The sequence below is a fragment of the Nycticebus coucang genome, chromosome 22 (assembly GCF_027406575.1).
Source record: "Nycticebus coucang isolate mNycCou1 chromosome 22, mNycCou1.pri, whole genome shotgun sequence".
NCBI lineage: Eukaryota > Metazoa > Chordata > Mammalia > Primates > Lorisidae > Nycticebus > Nycticebus coucang.
Genome location: NC_069801.1, coordinates 36,558,991 through 36,578,540, shown reverse-complemented (window position 1 = coordinate 36,578,540; position 19,550 = coordinate 36,558,991). Strand labels below are relative to the sequence as shown.

Sequence of the window (19,550 nt, the reverse complement as noted above, 5' to 3'; positions counted from 1 at the left end):
GTAAGGAAACCAGTTAGGTTTGTGCAATATTCTAGATTCCTATCGGTATGGTCAATTCCACCTCCTAACGGCCTCCCTGAGTCAGTCCTGAAAACTCGAAATGTCCATCCAGAGTCTCTTCATTCTTACTGCCACTACTCTTGGCATTCCTCACCTATTGCTTAGAGCAGGGATGTACTAACTTGTTTTTGTAAGGGTGAAGTAGAAAATATTTTAAACTTGACAGGGCATTTGGTTCTGTCTTACTAGTCACATTTAGAGTCTGAAAGCAGCCTCTAAGGGTGCCTGTGCTGCAAAATTTTTATTTATTGCCACTGAAATATGAATGTTATAGAATTTTTTAGATGCCACAAAATACTCGTTCTTAGCTTGTAAACCATAAAAACAGGGAGCATAGTTTGTTGACCCGACCCTCCCGCCCTCCTACTTAGAACACTGCTGTAGCCTCAAAACCATACTCTCTACCTCTTTCTTACTCTAATATTCCCCACCACAACAGCCAGAAGGTTTTGAAAACATCTACCACCTTTACCATTAGGATAGTCCTCTCTCAACTTACCTCCCCACTCTTTACATTCCTTGTCCAATCTTCCAGGTGCTCTTTTAGCCATTGCTCCTTCTGAACTATCTCATACTATCCTCTCAACTGTAACTTCTTTTTTTTTTTTTCTGAGACCGAGTCTCACTACGTGGCCCTTGGTCCAGTGCTGTGGCGTGTCACAGCTCATGGCAACCTCAAACTCTTGGGCTTAAGTGAGTCTCTTGCCTCAGCCTACAAGTAGCTGGGGCTACAGGAGCCCTATTTTTTATTTTTTTTTATAGTTGTCCTTGTTTAGCAGCCCCAGTGTAAGTGGCTGGCACCCTAACCACAGAGCTACAGGCACCAAGCCTCAACCTATAACTTCTTTTCTACTTTCTTCCCCTTTACCTGCTTCTGTATCCTTTAGGTTTTGGTTCAGGTGTTACTAGATTAAGAGTTCCTCCCATCCTGATACACTCATTCCTCTAATTAAAATCATCCCCACTAGACTCAACTATGGCTAGTTGCTTGAGCAAATAGCCATAATACCTTAATGCATTTGTTAAATGAATGACACGGTGTAGAAAATGAATGGGAAAAGGCAGTACTGGAAGCAGAAAGGTCATCTGGGCAGCTCCACCAACATTCCAGGTAAAAAAGACCTCCGGCAGCAATGTGGATGGAGAGCAGGTGGATTCCAGAGCTAGCTGCTATTCATCTGTTCCAGCTATAGGTGACTTTTGAATGTTAAAAAGAAAATCTTTCCTCAAGAGGCAGTTCTGCCAACACTGAAGACACTTAAAAGCATGCCTCCTAGGCTTTAGAGCTTTTTCCCAAATTTGGGTTACAAAGACACTGAGAAATTGCAGCAACACCCCTAAGGATAAGTGAGCAACCTCCCCTATACTTTGAAGAGATGGCTTCTCAAGCAGGAAAACAGATTCTGAATATTTTTCTCTTTTTTTTTTTTTTTGCAGTTTTGGCTGGGGCTGGGTTTCAACCCACTACCTCTGGCATATGGGGCTGGTGCCCTACCCCTTTGAGCCACAGGAGCCGCCCTAGTATTTTTCAAATGTTACTCTAAGGTCAGCACATCAGGCACAGCGGCTCATGCTTGTAATCCTAGCACTCTGGGAGGCAAAGCAGGTGGATTGCTTGAGCTCAAGAGTTCAAGACCAGCCTGAGCAAGAGCAAGACCCTGTCTCTACTAAAAACAGAAAAACTACCTGGGCATGGTGGAGGGCACCTGCAGTCCCAAACTATGGGGGAGGCTGAGCCAAGAGGATTGCTCAACCCAAGAGTTTGAGGTTGCTGTGAGCTACGATACCACCGCACTCCACCCAGAGTGACAGAATGAGACTCTGTCTCAAAAAAAAAAAAAAAGTATCATTACTGGGCCAGATGCAGTGGCTGATGCCTATAATCCAAGCACTCTGGGAGGTAGTGGAGGGTGGACTGCCTGAGCTCACAGGTTCGAGACCAGACTGAGCTAGAGCAACACCTTGTCTCTAAAAATAGCCGGGTGTTGTGGTGGGAACCTATACTCCCAACTATTTGGGAACCTGAGGGAAGAGAATCGCTTGAGCCCAAGAGTTTGAGGTTGCTGTGAGGTATGGCACCACAGCACTCTCAAAAAGAAAAAAAAGGATGATTACTTACTCCTTCCATCACTTCATTCAGCTGTCTTCATGCTCAATGAGTGTGGAGATGAGCTGTTTAAAAAAGAAACTAGTTTTCTTGTAGCCACTTTTCTACCATAGCAGAGATCGCCCTGAAGCAGACTGTTCAATCTCATCCCCCATCCAACATGGCAGCTCTCAACTCCAGAGTTCTGCTAGTCCCTGTGCCATCCTGGGAGCTGACACCACCCAGCCTTCCATGGTGACCACAGAACAACTCTAGTGTCTGCCTTTAAGTGGTATAAGGGGCCAGGATATTCATCCTAAGCATCTCCTTTGCAAAAAATAACTCTTACCTTGTCGCCATCTCTGTAACAGACTCTAGCCTAAGAACAGAGTTCCCTCTTCCCAGGAAGCTCTCCCTTTCCTGATCATATGGCCAATCCCAACCAATCTGTCAACACCTCAAAAGTCACTTCTTCCTCTCACCCCTAGTCTCCCCACTCTGCTCCCACAGCATCTTTTTTTTTTTTTTTATAAATTTTAATTGAATATTTACTAAGTTTCACATGTATCCTTGTAAGATGCACCACAGGTGTAATCCCACCAATCACCCTCCCTCCCCTCCCTTTCCCCCTTTTCTTAGGTTATAACTGGGTTATAGCTTTCATGTGAAAGCCATAAATTAGTTTCATAGTAGGGCTGAGTACATTGGATACTTTTTCTTCCATTCTTGAGATACTTTACTAAGAAGAATATGTTCCAGCTCTATCCATGTAAACACGAAAGAGGTAAAGTCTCCATCTTTCTTTAAGGCTGCATAATATTCCATGGTGTACATATACCACAATTTATTAATCCATTCATAGATCGATGGGCACTTGGGCTTTTTCCATGACTTAGCAATTATGAATTGGGCTGCAATAAACATTCTGGTACAAATATTTTTGTTATGATGTGATTTTTGGTCTTCTGGGTATATGGCTAGTAGAGGAATTATAGGACTGAATGGCAGATCTATTTTTAGATCTCCAAGTGTTCTCCAAACATCTTTCCAAAAGGAATGTATTAATTTGTATTCTGACCAGCAGTGTAGAAGTGTTCCCTTTTCTCCACATCCACGTCAACATCGCTGGTCTTGGGATTTTGTGATATGCGCTAATCTTACTGGAGTTAGATGGTATCTCAAAGTAGTTTCGATTTGCATTTCTCTGATGATTAAAGATGATGAGCATTTTTTCATATGTCTGTAGGCTGTGCGCCTGTCTTCTTCAGAGAAGTTTCTCTTCAAGTCCCTTGCCCAGCCTGCGATGGGATCCCTCGTTTTTTTCTTGCTTATACGTTTGAGTTCTCTGTGGATTCTGGTTATTAAACCTTTGTCCGAGACATAACCTGCAAATATCTTCTCTCATTCTGAGGGCTGTTTGCTTGCTTTACTTACTGTGTTCTTGGCTGTGCAGAAGCTTTTTAGTTTGATCAGGTCCCAGTAGTGTATTTTTGAAGCTGCTTCAATAGCCCAGGGGATCCTCCTCATAAAATACTCACCCAGACCGATTTCTTCAAGGGTTTTCCCTGCACTCTCTTCTAGTATTTTTATAGTTTCATGTCTTAAGTTTAAATCTTTAATCCAGTGATTTATCTTAGTTAATGGTGAAAGGTGTGGGTCCAGTTTCAGTCTTCTACAGGTTGCCAGCCAGTTCACCCAGCACCATTTGTTAAACAGGCAATCTTTTCCCTACTGAATGTTTTTAATTGGCTTGTCAAAGATCAGATAACGGTAAGTAGCTGGATTCATCTCTTGATTCTCTATGCTGTTCCAGACATCTACTTCTCTGTTTATGTGTCAGTACCATGCTGTTTTGATCACTATTGATTTATAGTACAGTCTCAGGTCTGGTAGCGTGATTCCTCCTGCTTTGTTTTTATTTCTGAGTAATGTCTTGGCTATTCAAGGTTTTTTCTGATTCCATATAAAACGAAGTATTATTTTTTCAAGATCTTTAAAGTATGACAGTGGAGCTTTAATTGTATATTGCTTTGGGTAGTATGGACATTTTAACAATGTTGATTCTTCCCAGCCATGAGCATGGTATGTTTTTCCATTTGTTAACATTTTCAGCTATTTCTTTTCTTAGCGTTTCATAGTTCTCTTTATAGAGATCTTTCATCTTTCTATCTGTCCTTTGTTAGATAAACTCCCAAATATTTCATCTTCTTTGGCACTACCGTGAATGGAATAGAGTCCTTAACTGTTTTTTTCAGCTTGACTATTGTTGGTATATAAAGCCTACCAATTTATGAATGTTGATTTTGTAACCTGAGATGCTGCTGTATTCCTTGATCACTTCTAAGAGTTTTGCAGTAGAATCTCTGGTGTTTTCCAGATATACAGTCATATCATCTGCGAAGAGCGAAAGTTTAATCTCTTCTGACTCCCACAGCATCTTGTATCATGCATGCCTCTGTCACTCATTCCCATGCCACAAGTAGTTCTTGAGCATCTATTAGATAACTGTCCCCCAGGTGCCGAGGACATAGCAATAAAACAAAAACAAAAGAAAAATAGACACAATTTCCTGCCCTTAAATTCTAATATTTACCGTCTTGCACTGAAACTGTGCCTGTCTCCTGTCACAAGCAGAGGCCACATGTTATTCATTTTCAGCTTCTGCCTAATTCAGAGACTGATGTGGGATGTAGGTAGATGCCAGATGAAACAATTCAACTAAATAGCCCATCACAAGAATATCAGCTCGGGATCACAGCTGTTTATCCTCTTTCCCAGCCCTTTACAATTCCTCTTTATCTAGTTACTTAATGATCTCTCCTCCACTAGATAGCAGTCCTTTCTCAGCTATGTCCCCTGAAGCCTGTTTACTTGGCCAGAGAGACTTGTAAATATCTACACTATAGGGCCCACGTACATCTCACCATCTCCCTTGTCCCCTAAAACTAAGTATATTGACACAACATTTTTTTTTTTTTTGGACGAGTCTCATTATGTCACCCTCGGTTGAGTGTTATGGTGTCACAACTCACAGCAACCTCAAACTCTTGGGCTTAAGCGATTCTCTTGCCTCAGCCTCCCAAGTAGCTGAGACTACAGGAACCCACCACAATGCCTGGCTATTTTTTGGTTGTAGTTGTCATTGTTTGGCAGGCCCAGGCTGGGTTTGAACCTGCCAGCTCTGGTGTACATGGCTGGCACCTTAGCCACTGAGCTACAAGTGCTGTGCCCGACACAACATTTTTAACTAAATCCTACTGTCATAGAATTCAGCTGTTTGCTACCTCTGCTATTGTAGCATCCTACTACCAGTAGTTATGATTCATCCCCAGCCATATGACAGGAGAAAGGAAACTGGAATAGGAGATCACAGAAAATGCCTCATGAAAGGAACACCAGGGAATTTTCTTCTTTCCCTCTTCAACAATGCACTCCTTTTAAAACTAACACTTTCCAAGACATGTTTCTGTTTATAAATTACCTTCATATCCATTCTCTTGATTCTCAATAATGCTATAAGGTAAACAGATATTACCCCTACTTTACAGATGAGGAAACTGGGCTCTGAAAGAGGAAGTAAACCTCTCAAGATCTCCAGTTTAAATGACCCCAGATTCAAACCACAGTTTTTGACTAAATTATTCCTGGTTCATCATGGTCAAGACACATTCTACCAAATGGTTTCCCTTTCCCCAAAGATCCCAAGTTATGGATCCTATTCCCACAGGCTCCATTCAGAACCAGAGTGAACCTACTGGGATCTTTGGAATAAATAGTGTTAAAAGACCCTGGGGCTTTGCCTGAACCTAAGAGTGGCCTGCTAAGACTGCTTACAAGTGGAAGGCATCAACTATACATAGCAAGGGCTTAGCTCAGGTCCATGCTGGCCTCTGGGCAGTGCCACTTCTAGCTGAAGCTGGAAGGAGACAGGGCTATCATTAAAATCATTTAAAAACAATACACATACAAAAAAAAAAAACCCAAAAAACTTTATTTACAGTTGAAAACTTAAACACAATCTTAGGTTCTGAATCTGTGCTACTTCCAGGGTCTCTTGATCAAATGGGCAGCAGCAGGCAGGGAAACACAGAGGGCAGTCCACATTCTCTTACTTGAGAACATCACCCAGAGCCATGGAAGGCCTACAATGCCAGAGATGTGGAGGTCAGTGAAGGATGGGGAAATAAAGAGTTTAGAGTAGTGGTTTTCAATGCTGCAGCCCTTTAATATAGTTCCTGTGGGTCATGACCCACAAGTTAAGAAACGCTGGTTTACAGGATCTAGAAGGGGACATCCCACGAGAGACAATGCTCCCAGCTGTCCTCTCCACTCCTAATCCTGTTTTTCCAAAAGGGTAGAATGGGTCTGATAAAGAAACTACCATTTTTTTTTTTTTTTGAGACAGAGTTTCAGTTAGTCACCCTCAGTAGAGCGCCGCAGCGTCACAGCTCACAGCAACCTCAAACTCTTGGGCTCAAGTGATTCTCTTGCCTTAGCCTTCCTAGTAGCTGGGATTACAGGCACCCACCACAATGCTATTTTTTTTGTTGTTGTTGTTTACCAGGCCCAGTCTGGGTTCAAACCCACCAGACTTGCAGCATGTGGCCGGTGCCCTAACCACTGAGGACACGTGCCTAGCCAAGAAACTAATATTTATGACTAAGCATACTGTCTCATTTATTATTTACCTTTTCAGAGTTCTGTGTAGTATATATTATCTCTAATTATGCAAAGGAGCAATCTAGAGTTTCATGGGTTTAATGGCTTGACTCAGTCTATAGGATTAGACAGTAGTGGAGCACCCTGGTCTACTTGGCTCCAAAGCCTGTGTCCCTTTTGTTAGACTTCAGTGGCTCTTTGTGGAAATCCAAAACAAAGAGCAATCCATCTTCTTTGCATGTTTCAGATCCAGCTATAAAGAGAAAGTCCACACTCTTGGAGTCATCTATACCAAAAGATAGGGTGAGTATACTCAAGATACTACTGTCCCCCTCACCCTGCCATCCCCAAATGGTGCCCACATCCTCCTCCAGAGTCCTGGTGTCATATTGCACATCCAGACAAAAGTTTAACTCTGGGCCCTCAAGCAAAATGTATAATAAATGCACTTTGTAAGTTGCATGGTGGATTAAGATCTAGACCCGGCACTATGTTAGTCAACATGGTCTTTGCTTCAAGGAGGCATCAGTCCAAGGAAAAATAGCACCTTTGGGATACATTGTGTTAAAGGCTGTAATGGAAGGATGAACCAAGTGCTGTCAGAGAGCATCCAGGTAGGAACCATTGATTCAGCCTAGACCTAGGAGGAAGAGATGGGGGAACCAGGGAAGGATCCACAAACTGATGTTAGCCACAGCTATGGGCATACTATTGAGATGTGTTGGGAGGGATTAGGATTAGTTGAAATTACATATTAAACAGTATATATTTCTATTATAAGATAATGCTTAATGTAGAAAATTTAAGCATAAATAGGATAACAAACTAAAAAAGCTTCTTTGCTATCTCTATTCTATAGAACTATTGATACTCTGCCAAATACTACTGCAAAGATTTCTCACATAATCAAAATAAATAGTACCATGCTTATACAATGTACAACATCTTTTTTTTTTTTTGAGACAGGTCTCACAGGGTCCTGCTGTTGCCCAGTGGTACCATCATAGCTCACAGCAACTTCAAACTTTGGGCTCAAGTAATCCTTCTGCTTTAAGCTTCTCAAGTAGTGGGGACTACAGGTACACACCACCATGTTTGGCTTATTTTTCTTTTTTTTTGGTATAGATGGGATCTTGCTTTGTCCAGATCTCAAACTGCTGGCCTCCTAAGGCAGTATAATTACAGACATGAGCCACTGTACCTACCCATGTACATCTTAAATATCACTTAATTTACCTTAGAAATCTTGCCAACACATATAGATCTACCTCTTTTCTTTCTTTTCCCTTCCCTTCCCTTTCTTTTTGTTAAGACTATACAGTATTCCATCGAAGAGATGTACTTGTGTGTGTATATAAGACCTGACTATGATGGAGGCAGCTTTGCCTTGATACTGGACTTGACTGGAATGAAGCCAGACATTTTCCCTTCCCTGGCCTTTTCAGATGGTAGAGCTTCTGAGGGCAGGGAACAAATAGGTCACACACCCAGCAGGCACATAAATACTTTATGCCAAATCTCTGATGCTCCCAAGAGCCATATTTTCATGTGGAACCTTTCTTTGCCCGGACTACTGCAGTGGACTCCTCACTGGCCTCCAGCCCATCTTCTACATCACTATCAGAATCATCTTCTGATCATGAAAATGCAACTACAATATTCTCCTACTCAAAATCCTTCAGTGGGTCCTATTAGCCTGGTTCTTTTTGGAGGGCAGGATCCTCTCTGAGAATCTCAGGAGCCCAATGTATTGTCTCCACAGGGGAAAATTACTCTTTATCTGAAGCCCATTCTGTCCTTGGGATAACATATGAACTACATAGCTTGGCACGGTTTCTCACAACTGGCCCTGGCTTCCATCTAGCCTTCTCTCTCAATTATTTGCTTCTTCTGTATTCCTGCTTTGGCCTTATTGAATTATCTGTAGCTTCTCCTACACTTCTAGCTGAAGCATCGTTATCTTCTGTGGTCTTCCCAAACTCTAGGCAGTTCAAGGATTTCTTTCTTTCTTCTTTTTTTTATTTTTTAGACAGAGCCTCAAGCTGTTGCCCTGGGTAGAGTGCTGTGGCATCACAGCTCACAGCAACCTCCAACTCCTGGGCTCAAGCGAGTCTCCTGCCTCCGCCTCCCAAGTAGCTGGGACTACAGGCGCCCACCACAACGCCCGGCTATTTTTTGGTTGCAGCTGTCATTGTTGTTTGGCGGGCCCAGGCTGGATTCGAACCTGCCAGCTCAGGTGTATGTGGCTGGCGCTTTAGCCACTTGAGCCACAGGCGCTGAGCAGAGTTCAAGGCTTTCATACTTTCCTTACCTTGTTCTTTTTTTTTTGAGAGTCTCACTATGTTGCCCTTGGTAGAGTGCCGTTGCATCACAGCTCACAGCAATCTCTAACTCTTGGGCTTAAGTGATTCTCTTGCCTCAGCCTCCCAAGTAGCTGGGACTACAGGCACCTGCCACAATGCCTGGCTATTTTTGTTGTTGTCTCTGTTGTTTAGCAGCCGGGGCTGGGTTTGAACCCACCTGCCTCGGTGTATGTGAATGGTGCCCTAACTGCTGAGCTACGGGCGCTGAGCACTTTACCTTGTTCTAAAACCTCTAATTCAGTGCTTTATTGTACTATAATTATCAGTTTTCCCAAGAGACTATTGAGTTCCTTGAAAGAATGAACTGGGCTGTCCAAGTCTGCAGTATGATACTACGTATGCTGCATGGGACATATCTCAACATGTTTTACATAATCTTTCCCCTACAGGAATATATCGCATCTACAAGTAATTCCAGGATGGGATTCAGTGTTTCCTAAACTTCATTCATTCAAACAGCATCTTCTCAACTGTTAAAATATGTGTCATCCACAGGTACGATTTATTTTTTTTTAATTTAATTAGTTAATTTATTTCTTTTGAGACAGAGTCTCACTTTGTTGCCCTCGGTAGAGTGCTGTGGTGTCACAGATCACAGCAACCTCCAGTTCTTGGGCTTAGGCGATTCTCTTGCCTCAGCCTCCCAAGTAGCTGGGACTACAGGCGCCTGCCACAAGGCCCGGCTATCTTTTTGTTGCAGTTTGGCCAGGGCTGGGTTTGAACCCACCACCCTCGATATATGGGGTCGGCGTCCCACCCACTGAGCCACAGGCACTGCCCAGTACAATTTATTTTTTAACCTAATCTTTATCTGAACTTCAATACTGTCTCATAAGCTATAACTATAAAATTATTGGCTCAGCGTCCGCAGCACACTGGTTTCAGTGCCAGCCACATACACCGAGGCTAGCAGGTTCGAACCTAGCCTGGGCCAGCTAAACAACAATGACAACTGCAACAAAAAATAACCGGGTGCGGGCAGCACCTGTGGCTCAGTGAGTAGGGCGCCGGCCCCATATGCCGAGGGTGGCAGGTTCAAACTCAGCCCCGGCCAAACTGCAACAAAAAAATAGCCGGGCGTTGTGGTGGGCGCCTGTAGTCCCAGTTGCTTGGGAGGCTGAGGCAAGATAATCGCGTAAGCCCAAGAGTTAGAGGTTGCTGTGAGCCCTGTGACGCCACGGCACTCTACCCGAGGGTGGTACAGTGAGACTCTGTCTCTACAAAAAAAAAAAAAAAAAACCGGGCGCTTAAACCCAAGAGTTTGAGATTGCTGTGAGCTGTGACACCACAGCACTCTACTGAGGGGGACATAGTGAGACTCTGTCTCAAAAACATAAAATAAATAAAATAAAATTATGTGATGTTCTAATTATATATTTTTTCCTAAGATCTAAATACTTGTTTATTTACTTACTTACTTATTTTTGAGACTGAGTCTCACTTTCTTGCCCTTGGTAGAGTGCTCTGGTGTCACAGATCACAGCAACTTCAAACTCTTAGGGTCAAGTGATCCCCTTACCTCAGCCTCCCCAGGAGGATCCAAATATTTGAAGAAGAGATAGTCCTCTCAGTGCTCCCTGAAGTAGTGTCTCTCATAAAGCTCTATTAAGAAGCATCTGAGATGCTTGTTACAAACATAGCATTTTGGGTCCTGCCCCCATGAAACACTCCAAGGGAAGGATCTGGGAATTAGTAGGTTTAACAATGCCCCAAATGATTCTTATCTGTAGGGGAATTGGGGCAACAATAAGAGTCCCCCCAACCACACTTGGTACTGGCACCAGGCTTGGTATCAAAGGGAGAAGGACAGCATATCAGACTAGCAGGTCTGCTAGAGCTCACAGCTAGCTAGTCCCTTTTCTAAGAATCTTTCGAAACAAAAGCTTTCAAAAAAGAGATTTCACCCTTCCCACGTATGTGTAATACATCAGGACAATGGTAGGGGTGGAGATCTGTTTATGCTTCAAATCTGTTTATGCTTCAAATTTGTCATAGAAAGCTTTTCCAGGATCAACTGATAGAAAGCCAAGATTTCTGTATCTAAAATAGTGCATAAAACTTCATTTTCACTAAAACCAACCAAGGCAGGCAAAACTCAAGAGTTCCAGAACAGTGCTTCTCAACCTTCCTAATGCTGTGACCCTTTAATATAGTCACAACCCACAGACTGAGAACCGCTGTTCTATAAGGAAGTGCTCCACAGGAGGTATAGTTGATCAAGGGACCTCACCTGTCTTCTGTCTCCTTCCCAGCTCATTCATCTTCTATTCCCAGTACCTGGGCAAAAGGCCACCAGCTCCTGGGCTTAGGCGATTCTCTTGCCTCAGCCTCCCAAGTAGCTGGGACCACAGGCGTCTGCCACAACACCTGGCTATTTTTTGTTGCAGTCTGACCGGGGCTGGGTTTGAACCCGCCACCCTCGGTATATGGGCCTGGTGCCCTACTCACTGAGCCACAGGGACTGCCCCTCCTGGATCTTTTTCTTTGGAATATGGTGGGTTCTCAATTAAAGGATGGACTGATTTCAACCAGTGTACTGTGAGAGGACCTTAGGTATGCAGTGAAAAAGAGACAGAGTCTAAACTTGTTGTCCTTGGTAGAGTGCCGTGGCATCACAGCTCACAGCAACCTCAAACTCCTGGGCTTAAGCAATTCTCTTGCCTCAGGCCCCACCACAAGGCCCGGCTATTTTTTGGTTATCATTGTCATTGTTGTTTGGCAGGCCCAGGCTGGATTCGAACCTGCTAGCTCTGGTGTATGTGGCTGGTACCTTAGCTGCTTGAGCTAGGGGCACTGAGCCCTGTGAAAAATTTTAAAGATCATTAATTTATTTTCAAAAGAAATTCAAAGCACAGTAAGTATATTCTTTTTATAGATCAACGTAATTTAAGTGTGCTGCAGAAGTTTAACTACAGGTTCAAGTGTGCTGTGAGATAAGAAAGATTGAAAAACATTCCCTATATCTCTGCTTCTTAAAGTCAGCAATAGCATCACCTGGGATCTAATTTGAAATGAAAAATCTGGTGGCTGGTGGCTCCTGTGGCTCACTGAGTAGGGTGCCAGTCCCATATGCCAGAGGTGGCAGGTTCAAACCCAGCCCCGGCCAAAATCCAAAAAAAAAAAAAAAAGAAAAATCTGGTGGCACCTGTAGCTCAGTGGGTAGGGGGCCGGCCACATACACCAAGGCTGGTGGGTTCCAGCCAGGCCGAGGCCAGCTAAAACAACTGCAACAAAAAAATAGCCGGGCATTGTGGCATGTGCCTATAGTCCCAGCTACTCGGGAGGCAGAAGTGAGAGAGTCTCTTAAGCCCAAGAGTTTGAGGTTGCTGTGAGCTGTGACACCATAGCACTCTACCCAGGGAAACAGCTGTAAACGCTGTCTCAAAAAAAAAAAAAAAAAAAATCTCAGCTTCCACCCTGACCCACTGAATCAGAACCAGCATTTTAACAAGATCTCCTGGAGAGTCATATGCACATTAAAGTATGAGAAACTGTTCAAAAGGGCTTAAAACCATAATGTACAGTGGCTGTCAACTATAATCCTACTCTCCCAAAATACTGAAGGATATGAAACACTCCCATAACACTAGAGATGCCCATAACTTTAATGCTAGGAAGAAAAATGATGGGTAATACCACTTTCCCTTCTGGGTCAAGTTGGTGTTTGGGAAAAAATACCATCTCCCGCCCTCCAGACCCCTATTCCCTTGATAATTAATCTCCTCTTTCCTTATTTTCCCAAATTACATTATTCAGAAGCCCAAAATAGGGACCTACCTTCAAAACCCATTTATACCAGACTGCTATCCAGATTTTTTAACACTTAACAGGAGTGTCCAACCTACAGTCAGCAGTTGGATTATGTGAGGACTGTTTTGCTTCTCTGTGGTGTCAGATATCTCAAAACTTATGCATGTACCCTTTTTATGATCATCAGTGTTTGTGTTTGTGTATTTAATGTGTAGTCCAAGACAACAATTCTTTTAATGTATAGCAGAGAAGAAAAAAAGTTGCACACTCTTATAGGTTCCGACTCTATGACAGCAATTTCTGGTAAAGTAAAATGATATAGTTTAAATAAAGTTCTTTAACTCAATATTTGGCATAAGAAGTAGCCAATAAATGATAACTGCTTTTATTACGGTGTCACTAAATATTTGTCATGTCTTGCAATTCTGAGCAAGTCAGGGTAAGGAGAATGAATTGGGGGTACTTAAGTTTAGAGCTCATTATCCAATACAGTAGCCACTAGCCACGTGTGGCTCCTTAAATTTAATTTTAATAAAATTAAAAATTTGGTCCTTGGCTGGGCATGGTGGTGATTATGCCTGTAATCCTAGCACCCTGGGAGGCTGAAGCAGGTGGATTGCCTGAGCTCAGGAGTTTAAGACCAGCCTGAGCAAGAGTGAGACCCATTCTCTACTAAAAATAGAAAAAAACTAGCCTGGTGTTATGGCAGGCACCTATAGTCTCAGGTACTCAGGACACTGAGGCAAGAGGATCTCTTGAGCCCAAAAGTTTGAGGTTGCTATGAGATATAATGCCATGGCATTCTGCCCAGGGTGACAAGAGTGAGACTCTTGTCTCAAAAAAATAAAAATAAAAATTCAGTTCTTCCCTTGTACCAGCCATATTTCAAGTGCTCAACGGCCACAGGTGGCTTGTGGCTACAGTACTGGACAGTGGAAATGTAGAATTTCCATCATCAAAGGACTATTGTTGGACAGTCCTGGTGTAGGGAGCCTCTGAAATGTAAAATGGTCACCTGAGGAATCTGTTTTGTTTGAATTGCAGGATGAGAAGAGGGGCTTTCTTGGGGGAGAAGTTCACGTAACTTTTGCTAATAGTGCGGGAGGAGGCAAGGGTTGACAATCCCACCCGAGAAATAAAGCCTCCAACAAGGACTTCTGTAACTTTCTGTAAACAACTCTGAAAAGTACAGAAAAGACGTCCCAAATATAAAGAATTTCTATTGTTTTTAAAAAAGCTTAGGTGTCACGCGGGCCTGGGGAGGGACTATCTGGCTGGACAAGAAAAGTCCACATGCAGTTCCCAGCACACACTTGTGCATTCCTGCCTCAGCATTTGCTCACACTTCACAGGCTAAAATGCCTGACATTCTACTAATTCATATCATAAATTTTTATTGAATGCCTGTAAGTGCCAGATATTCTCAACACAGAGTAAGTCATAATTAGGGTGTGTGCAGTCATTGAGATCATCTGATACTTAACTAGATTGCCATTTGGAAAAAGGACAACAGTCTCATCTTAACATCACATAGAAAAACAGGTTCTATATAACTTTATAAGTATAGAAATAAAACTATAAGAAATATTAGAAAAAACATAGAAAACATTATGATCTGAAGTAGTAAAGACCTCTGGACACAGTGGTTCATGCCTATAATCACAGCACTTTGGGGGGCCAATGAGGGAGGATCACTTGAGGCCAGATTACTTGACACCAAACTGAAAGCAACATAGCAAGACCTCATCTCTACAAAAAACAGAAAAATTAGCCAGGCGTGGTGGTAAACACTGTAGTCCCAGCTACTCAGGAGGCTGAGGTGGCAGATCGCACGAGCCTAGGAATTTAAGGTTGCAGTGAGCTATGATGGTGCCACTGCACTCCCTGGGCAACAGCACGACCCTGTCTCAAAGAAAAAAAAAAAGACTTTATTAAATGAGAGAAAAACGGAAAAGCCATAAAGAAAAATCTGACAATTTTGACCTCAACAAAATTTAGGACTTTTTTTTTTTTGAGACAGAGTCTCCCTGTGTCACCCTAGGTAGAATGCCGTGGCATCACAGCTCACAGCAACCTCAAACTCTTGGGCTTAAGTGATTCTCTTGCCTCAGCCTCCCAAGTAGCTGGGACTATAGGCGGCTGCCACAACACCCAGCTATTTTTTTTGGTTGCAGTGTCATTGTTGTTTAGCAAGTCCAGGCTGGACTCGAACCCACCAGGCTCAGTGTATGTAGCCAGCACCCTAACCACTGATTTACAGGCGCCGCTTATACAAGATTTTTAATAATTCTGTATATGAATCAAAGTTTTGACTGCAACCTGTATGTAAGGTCAAGTGTGGAATTTTCCACTTTTTTTTTGGAGACAGTCTCACTTTGTTGCCCTTGTTAGAATGCCGTGGCATCATAGTTCACAGCAACCTCAAACTCTTGGGCTAAATAAAGTGATTCTCTTGGGAGGCACCTGTGGCTCAGTGGATAGGGCACCGGCCCCATATACCGAGGATGGCAGGTTTGAACCCGGCCCCGGCTAAACTGCAACAACAACAAAAAATACCCGGGTGACGTGGCAGGCTCCTGTAGTCCCAGCTACTTGGGAGGCTGAGGCAAGAGAATCACCTAAGCCAGAGTTGGAGGTTGCTGTAAGCTGTGATGCCATGGGACTCTACCCAGGGCAATAAACTGAGACTCTGCCTCTAAACAACAAAGAGATTCTCTTGTCTCAGCCTCCCGAATAGCCCGAGTATCTGGAACTACAGGCAACCACCACAACACCCGGCCATTTTTAGAGACGAGGTCTTGCTCTGGCTTAGGCTGGCCTCGAACCTGTGAGTTCAGGCAATCCACCCAGTATAGGCGTGAACTACCACGCCTGGCCCGAATTTTACACTTTTGATGTTATATTGGTGCTCAAAGTTTTCAGAGTTTGGAGCACTTTGGATTTCAGATTTTTGGATTATGAATGCTCAACCTAGGCTTGGCACCCGTAGCACAGTGTTTAGGGCACCAGCCACATATTCTGAGGCTGGTGGGTTCAAACCCAGCCTGGGCCTGATAAACAACAATGACAACTGCAACAAAAAAAAAATAACTGGGAGTTGTGGTGTGCGCCTGTAGTCCCAGCTACTCCGGAGCTGGGGGCAAGAGAATCACTTAAGCCCAAAAGTTTGAGGTTGCTGTGAGTTGTGATGCCACCATACTCTACTGAGGGCAAAAAACAAAAACAAAAAAAATCAAACATCTAAGGCACCAGCCACATACACCTGAGCTGACGGGTTCAAATCCAACTAGGGCCCGCTAAACAATGATGGCTGCAACCAAAAAATAGCTGGGCATTGTGGGGGGTGCCTGTAGTCCCAGCTACTTGGGAGGCAGAGGCAGAAGAATCACTTGAGCCCAGGAGTTTGAGGTTTCTGTGAGCTGTTGATGCCATGGCACTCTACCCAGGGCAATAGCTTAAGGCTCTGTCTCAAAAAAAATAAATCATCATCATCATAATGAATGTTCAACCTGTATGTGTCATAGTTTTGTTCTGTTTTGATTTTTTTTTTTTTTTGAAATAGAGTCTCAGTTTCACATGAACTAAGAAGGAAAATTTTGAGGGCACAATGCCAAATGGAAAATAAACAAACTAATCTAGTACAATCTCACGTAGAGAAACAACCCCCCCCCCCACCACAATTAGATGGGGAAATAAAAGGTCCTCATGGGGGACATGTATCAAACTGATAAGGAAGTAACCTCTGGGGAAGGGAGTGAAATTGGGGTTGGGGTATTGTCAAGGGGGACTTTCACTTTATCTGTTTGGTGTGAAAGTTTTCACGATGACCATGTTTAAATAAAAATAAAAGAAATATGGGAACTTTCATTGGATCATGTCTTTTCTAAAGCTATAAAAGTTACTTTTGGGACCTGGGGAGTTTGAACATGTACAGTATACTAGATAATATGATTGTGGTTATGTAGGATGTTCTTATTTTCAATAGTGCCTTGGTGAAGTATTTCAGGGTGAAGTCAGGAAGTCTGCAACTGAGGTCAGGTGCAGTAACTCACATAGCACTCTAGGAGGCTTACTGGGTGGAATGCTTGGACTCAGGAGTTGGAGATCAGCCTGAGCAAGAGTGAAACCCCATCTCTACTAAAAACAGAAAAACAGGCTCAGCGCCCATAGCATAGTGGTTATGGCGCTAGCCACATACACCAAGGGTGGTAGGTTTGAACCCGGCCCGGGACAGCTAAACAACAATGGCAACTGCAACAAAAAATAGCTGGGTGTTGTGGCAGATGCCTATAGTCTCAGCTACTTGGGAGGCTGAGACAAGAGAATTGCTTAAGTCCAAGAGTTTGAGGTTGCTGTGAGCTGTGACGCCATAGCACTCTACTGAGGGTGAGAGCTTGAGACTTGGTCTCAAAAAATAATAATAATAGTAAAAAAAATTGAAAAACAAGTTGGGTGTGGTAGCAGGTGCCTGTATGCCCAGCTACTCGGGAGGCTGAGCAAGAGCATCCCTTGAGCCTAAGAGTTTGAGGTTGCTGTGAGCTAAGAGGCACATAATGACAGAGTGACAGATCAAGACTCTGTCTCAAGAACAAAATAAAGTCTGCAGTTTTCCAAATGGGAAAGAGAGGAAGGGAAAGGAAGGAAGAAGGAAAGTAGGAGGGAAAGAAAGGGGGAGGGAAAGGAAAGGGAAAGGGAATAATGGAAGAAGAGCAGGAAAGAGAGATAATGGGAATGAGAGGGTAAGGAAGAAAGAAAAAAGTCAAGGCAAACAATAAAACAAGAACATTAATCATTAATGAATCTAGGTGAAAGGTATAAGGGTGTTCAATGCACTATCTTCCAACGTTCCTGTAGATTTGAAAAGAAAAAAAAAATAAAAAGGAAAACAAAATATCAAACCACCCCTCACCTAGCTAGGAGTGATCTTCTCCCTTTCACTCTTCTAACACTTAGCAATGTCACTCAGATAATCTGAGATCACCTCTGAGAGTGTGTCTTTTTTCCCATGAGCTCCTGAAATGTAAAAACATCTTTCAATTCTTTGCCACCTTTTGCACAGCTAGTATGCTCCCCAGCACAGAGTGGGCAGTGGCAAGTATGATTTGGAAGTGAGTCCATGCTGGCTGACAGATGTGAGGTATTCACCGATGAGGCTGGCAAATGCAAAGCCAGGGCCTGAAACTGCAGCATCAGTTCTGATGAAAGGCATTACAGGTCCTTCTGGTTGCACAGGCTAGGTCTATCAGAGAATTACCCAGGCCTGCAGCCAGGTCTTTCTAATGGGACTAATGAATGGAATTGTAGTCAGAGAGTCCTGTTAGAAACTGTGTGAATGGTTTCAGGTTGATACTTTGTATACTACAAAGCAGGAGAAAAGTAAAGTGCTCTCATAACCCTTTCTCTCTCGCTCTTTTTTTTTTTTTTTTTTTTGAGACAGAGCCTCAGCCTGTTGCCCTGGGTAGAGTGCCGGGGCATCACAGCTCATGGCAACCTCAAACTCCTGGGCTCAGGCAATTCTCTTGCCTCAGCCTCCCAAGTAGCTGGGACTATAGGTGCCTGCCACAATGCCCAGCCATTTTTTGGTTATAGTTGTCACTGTTGTTTGGCAGGCCCAGGTTGAATTTGGTGTATGTGGCTTGTGCCTTAGCCGCTTGGGCTACAGGCACCAAGCCAACCTTTTCTCAAGTCTCTTTTCTTTTTAGAGACAGTCTTAATGCTATGGCATCACAGCTCACAGCAACCTCCAGTTGTTGGGCTTAGGCGATTCTCTTGCCTCAGCCTCCCCGAGTAGCTGGGACTACAGGTGCCCGCCACAATTCTCTTTTAATTCTTACAATGACACTCAGGGACCGTGTTACGGTATCTTCATTTGACAGATGAGAAAAAAGGAGCAGAGAAGCAAAGTGACTTCTTTAAGGTCACACAGAGAGAAAATGGATTCAATCCCATGTCTTTAAGACTAAAATTCAAAACTATGCTGCCTTCTCTGTGGTCTGACTCCTAACCAAATAGCAGAAAGACACACTTACCTGGTTCATTCTTGGTCTGAACTACATTTCCCCACACTGTGAGATCACCACAGGCAGCTTAGGCTTATTGTTGGGGCCTGTGGGAACATTCTAGGAGAGAAAGCACAGCAGAGATTCACCCACTCAGGTGTTTACTTGTTCTCTCATGGAACCTTTCTTTACTGATGTCTCCTAGCCCTGTGCCAAGAACCCAGGACTCAGGACTGACGTGCAAGTTCATATATTAGTAGAGAGGTGAGGAACCCGACACAGAGCACAGAGAAAATGTAAAGCACTTAGAAAATAGCAAAGGTATGGTATACAATAATACAGTAAGTGTGTAAGGCAGAGTTGGATAAAGGGTAGAGGAGGCAACTAAATTGCTATGTACTGAAGTCAGGGAAGGATTCACAGAAGAGGGAACATTTGATCTAGGTTTGAAGGGAAGAATGGGATCCCACTAGGAGGAAAAGAAAGAGGAGCATTCCAGGCAGAAGAAACAGCATACTCATTCTCAGCTATTATCTCTTACTAACTTTAGCAACTAACTTTCTCTCCTCAGAGGCAGGGATATGTATGGCATATATATTTATTTATTTACTTATTTTTGAGACAGAGTTTAAC

At 43.3% G+C, this 19,550-nt stretch overlaps 1 protein-coding gene across 5 annotated transcripts in view; it reads right to left on the bottom strand.

The window, feature by feature from the left end:
• Positions 1 to 6,110: 6,110 nt before the first annotated feature.
• The window catches only part of PPIH (peptidylprolyl isomerase H), a 29,837-nt gene continuing 16,397 nt past the window's right edge, over positions 6,111 to 19,550 (bottom strand). For 2 of the 5 annotated variants that reach the window (XM_053576964.1, XM_053576968.1), the window contains exons 9-10: positions 18,948 to 19,037; positions 6,111 to 6,288 (exon numbers count right to left, since the gene is read on the bottom strand). In XM_053576964.1, coding sequence (XP_053432939.1) covers positions 18,969 to 19,037 — 69 coding nt within the window. In that variant the 3' untranslated portion in view covers positions 6,111 to 6,288; positions 18,948 to 18,968. Of the gene's footprint in view, positions 6,289 to 7,064; positions 7,971 to 11,736; positions 14,825 to 18,947; positions 19,038 to 19,550 lie in introns of those variants that run through there. The other 3 variants (XM_053576967.1, XM_053576966.1, XM_053576965.1) reach the window with 3 other exon arrangements.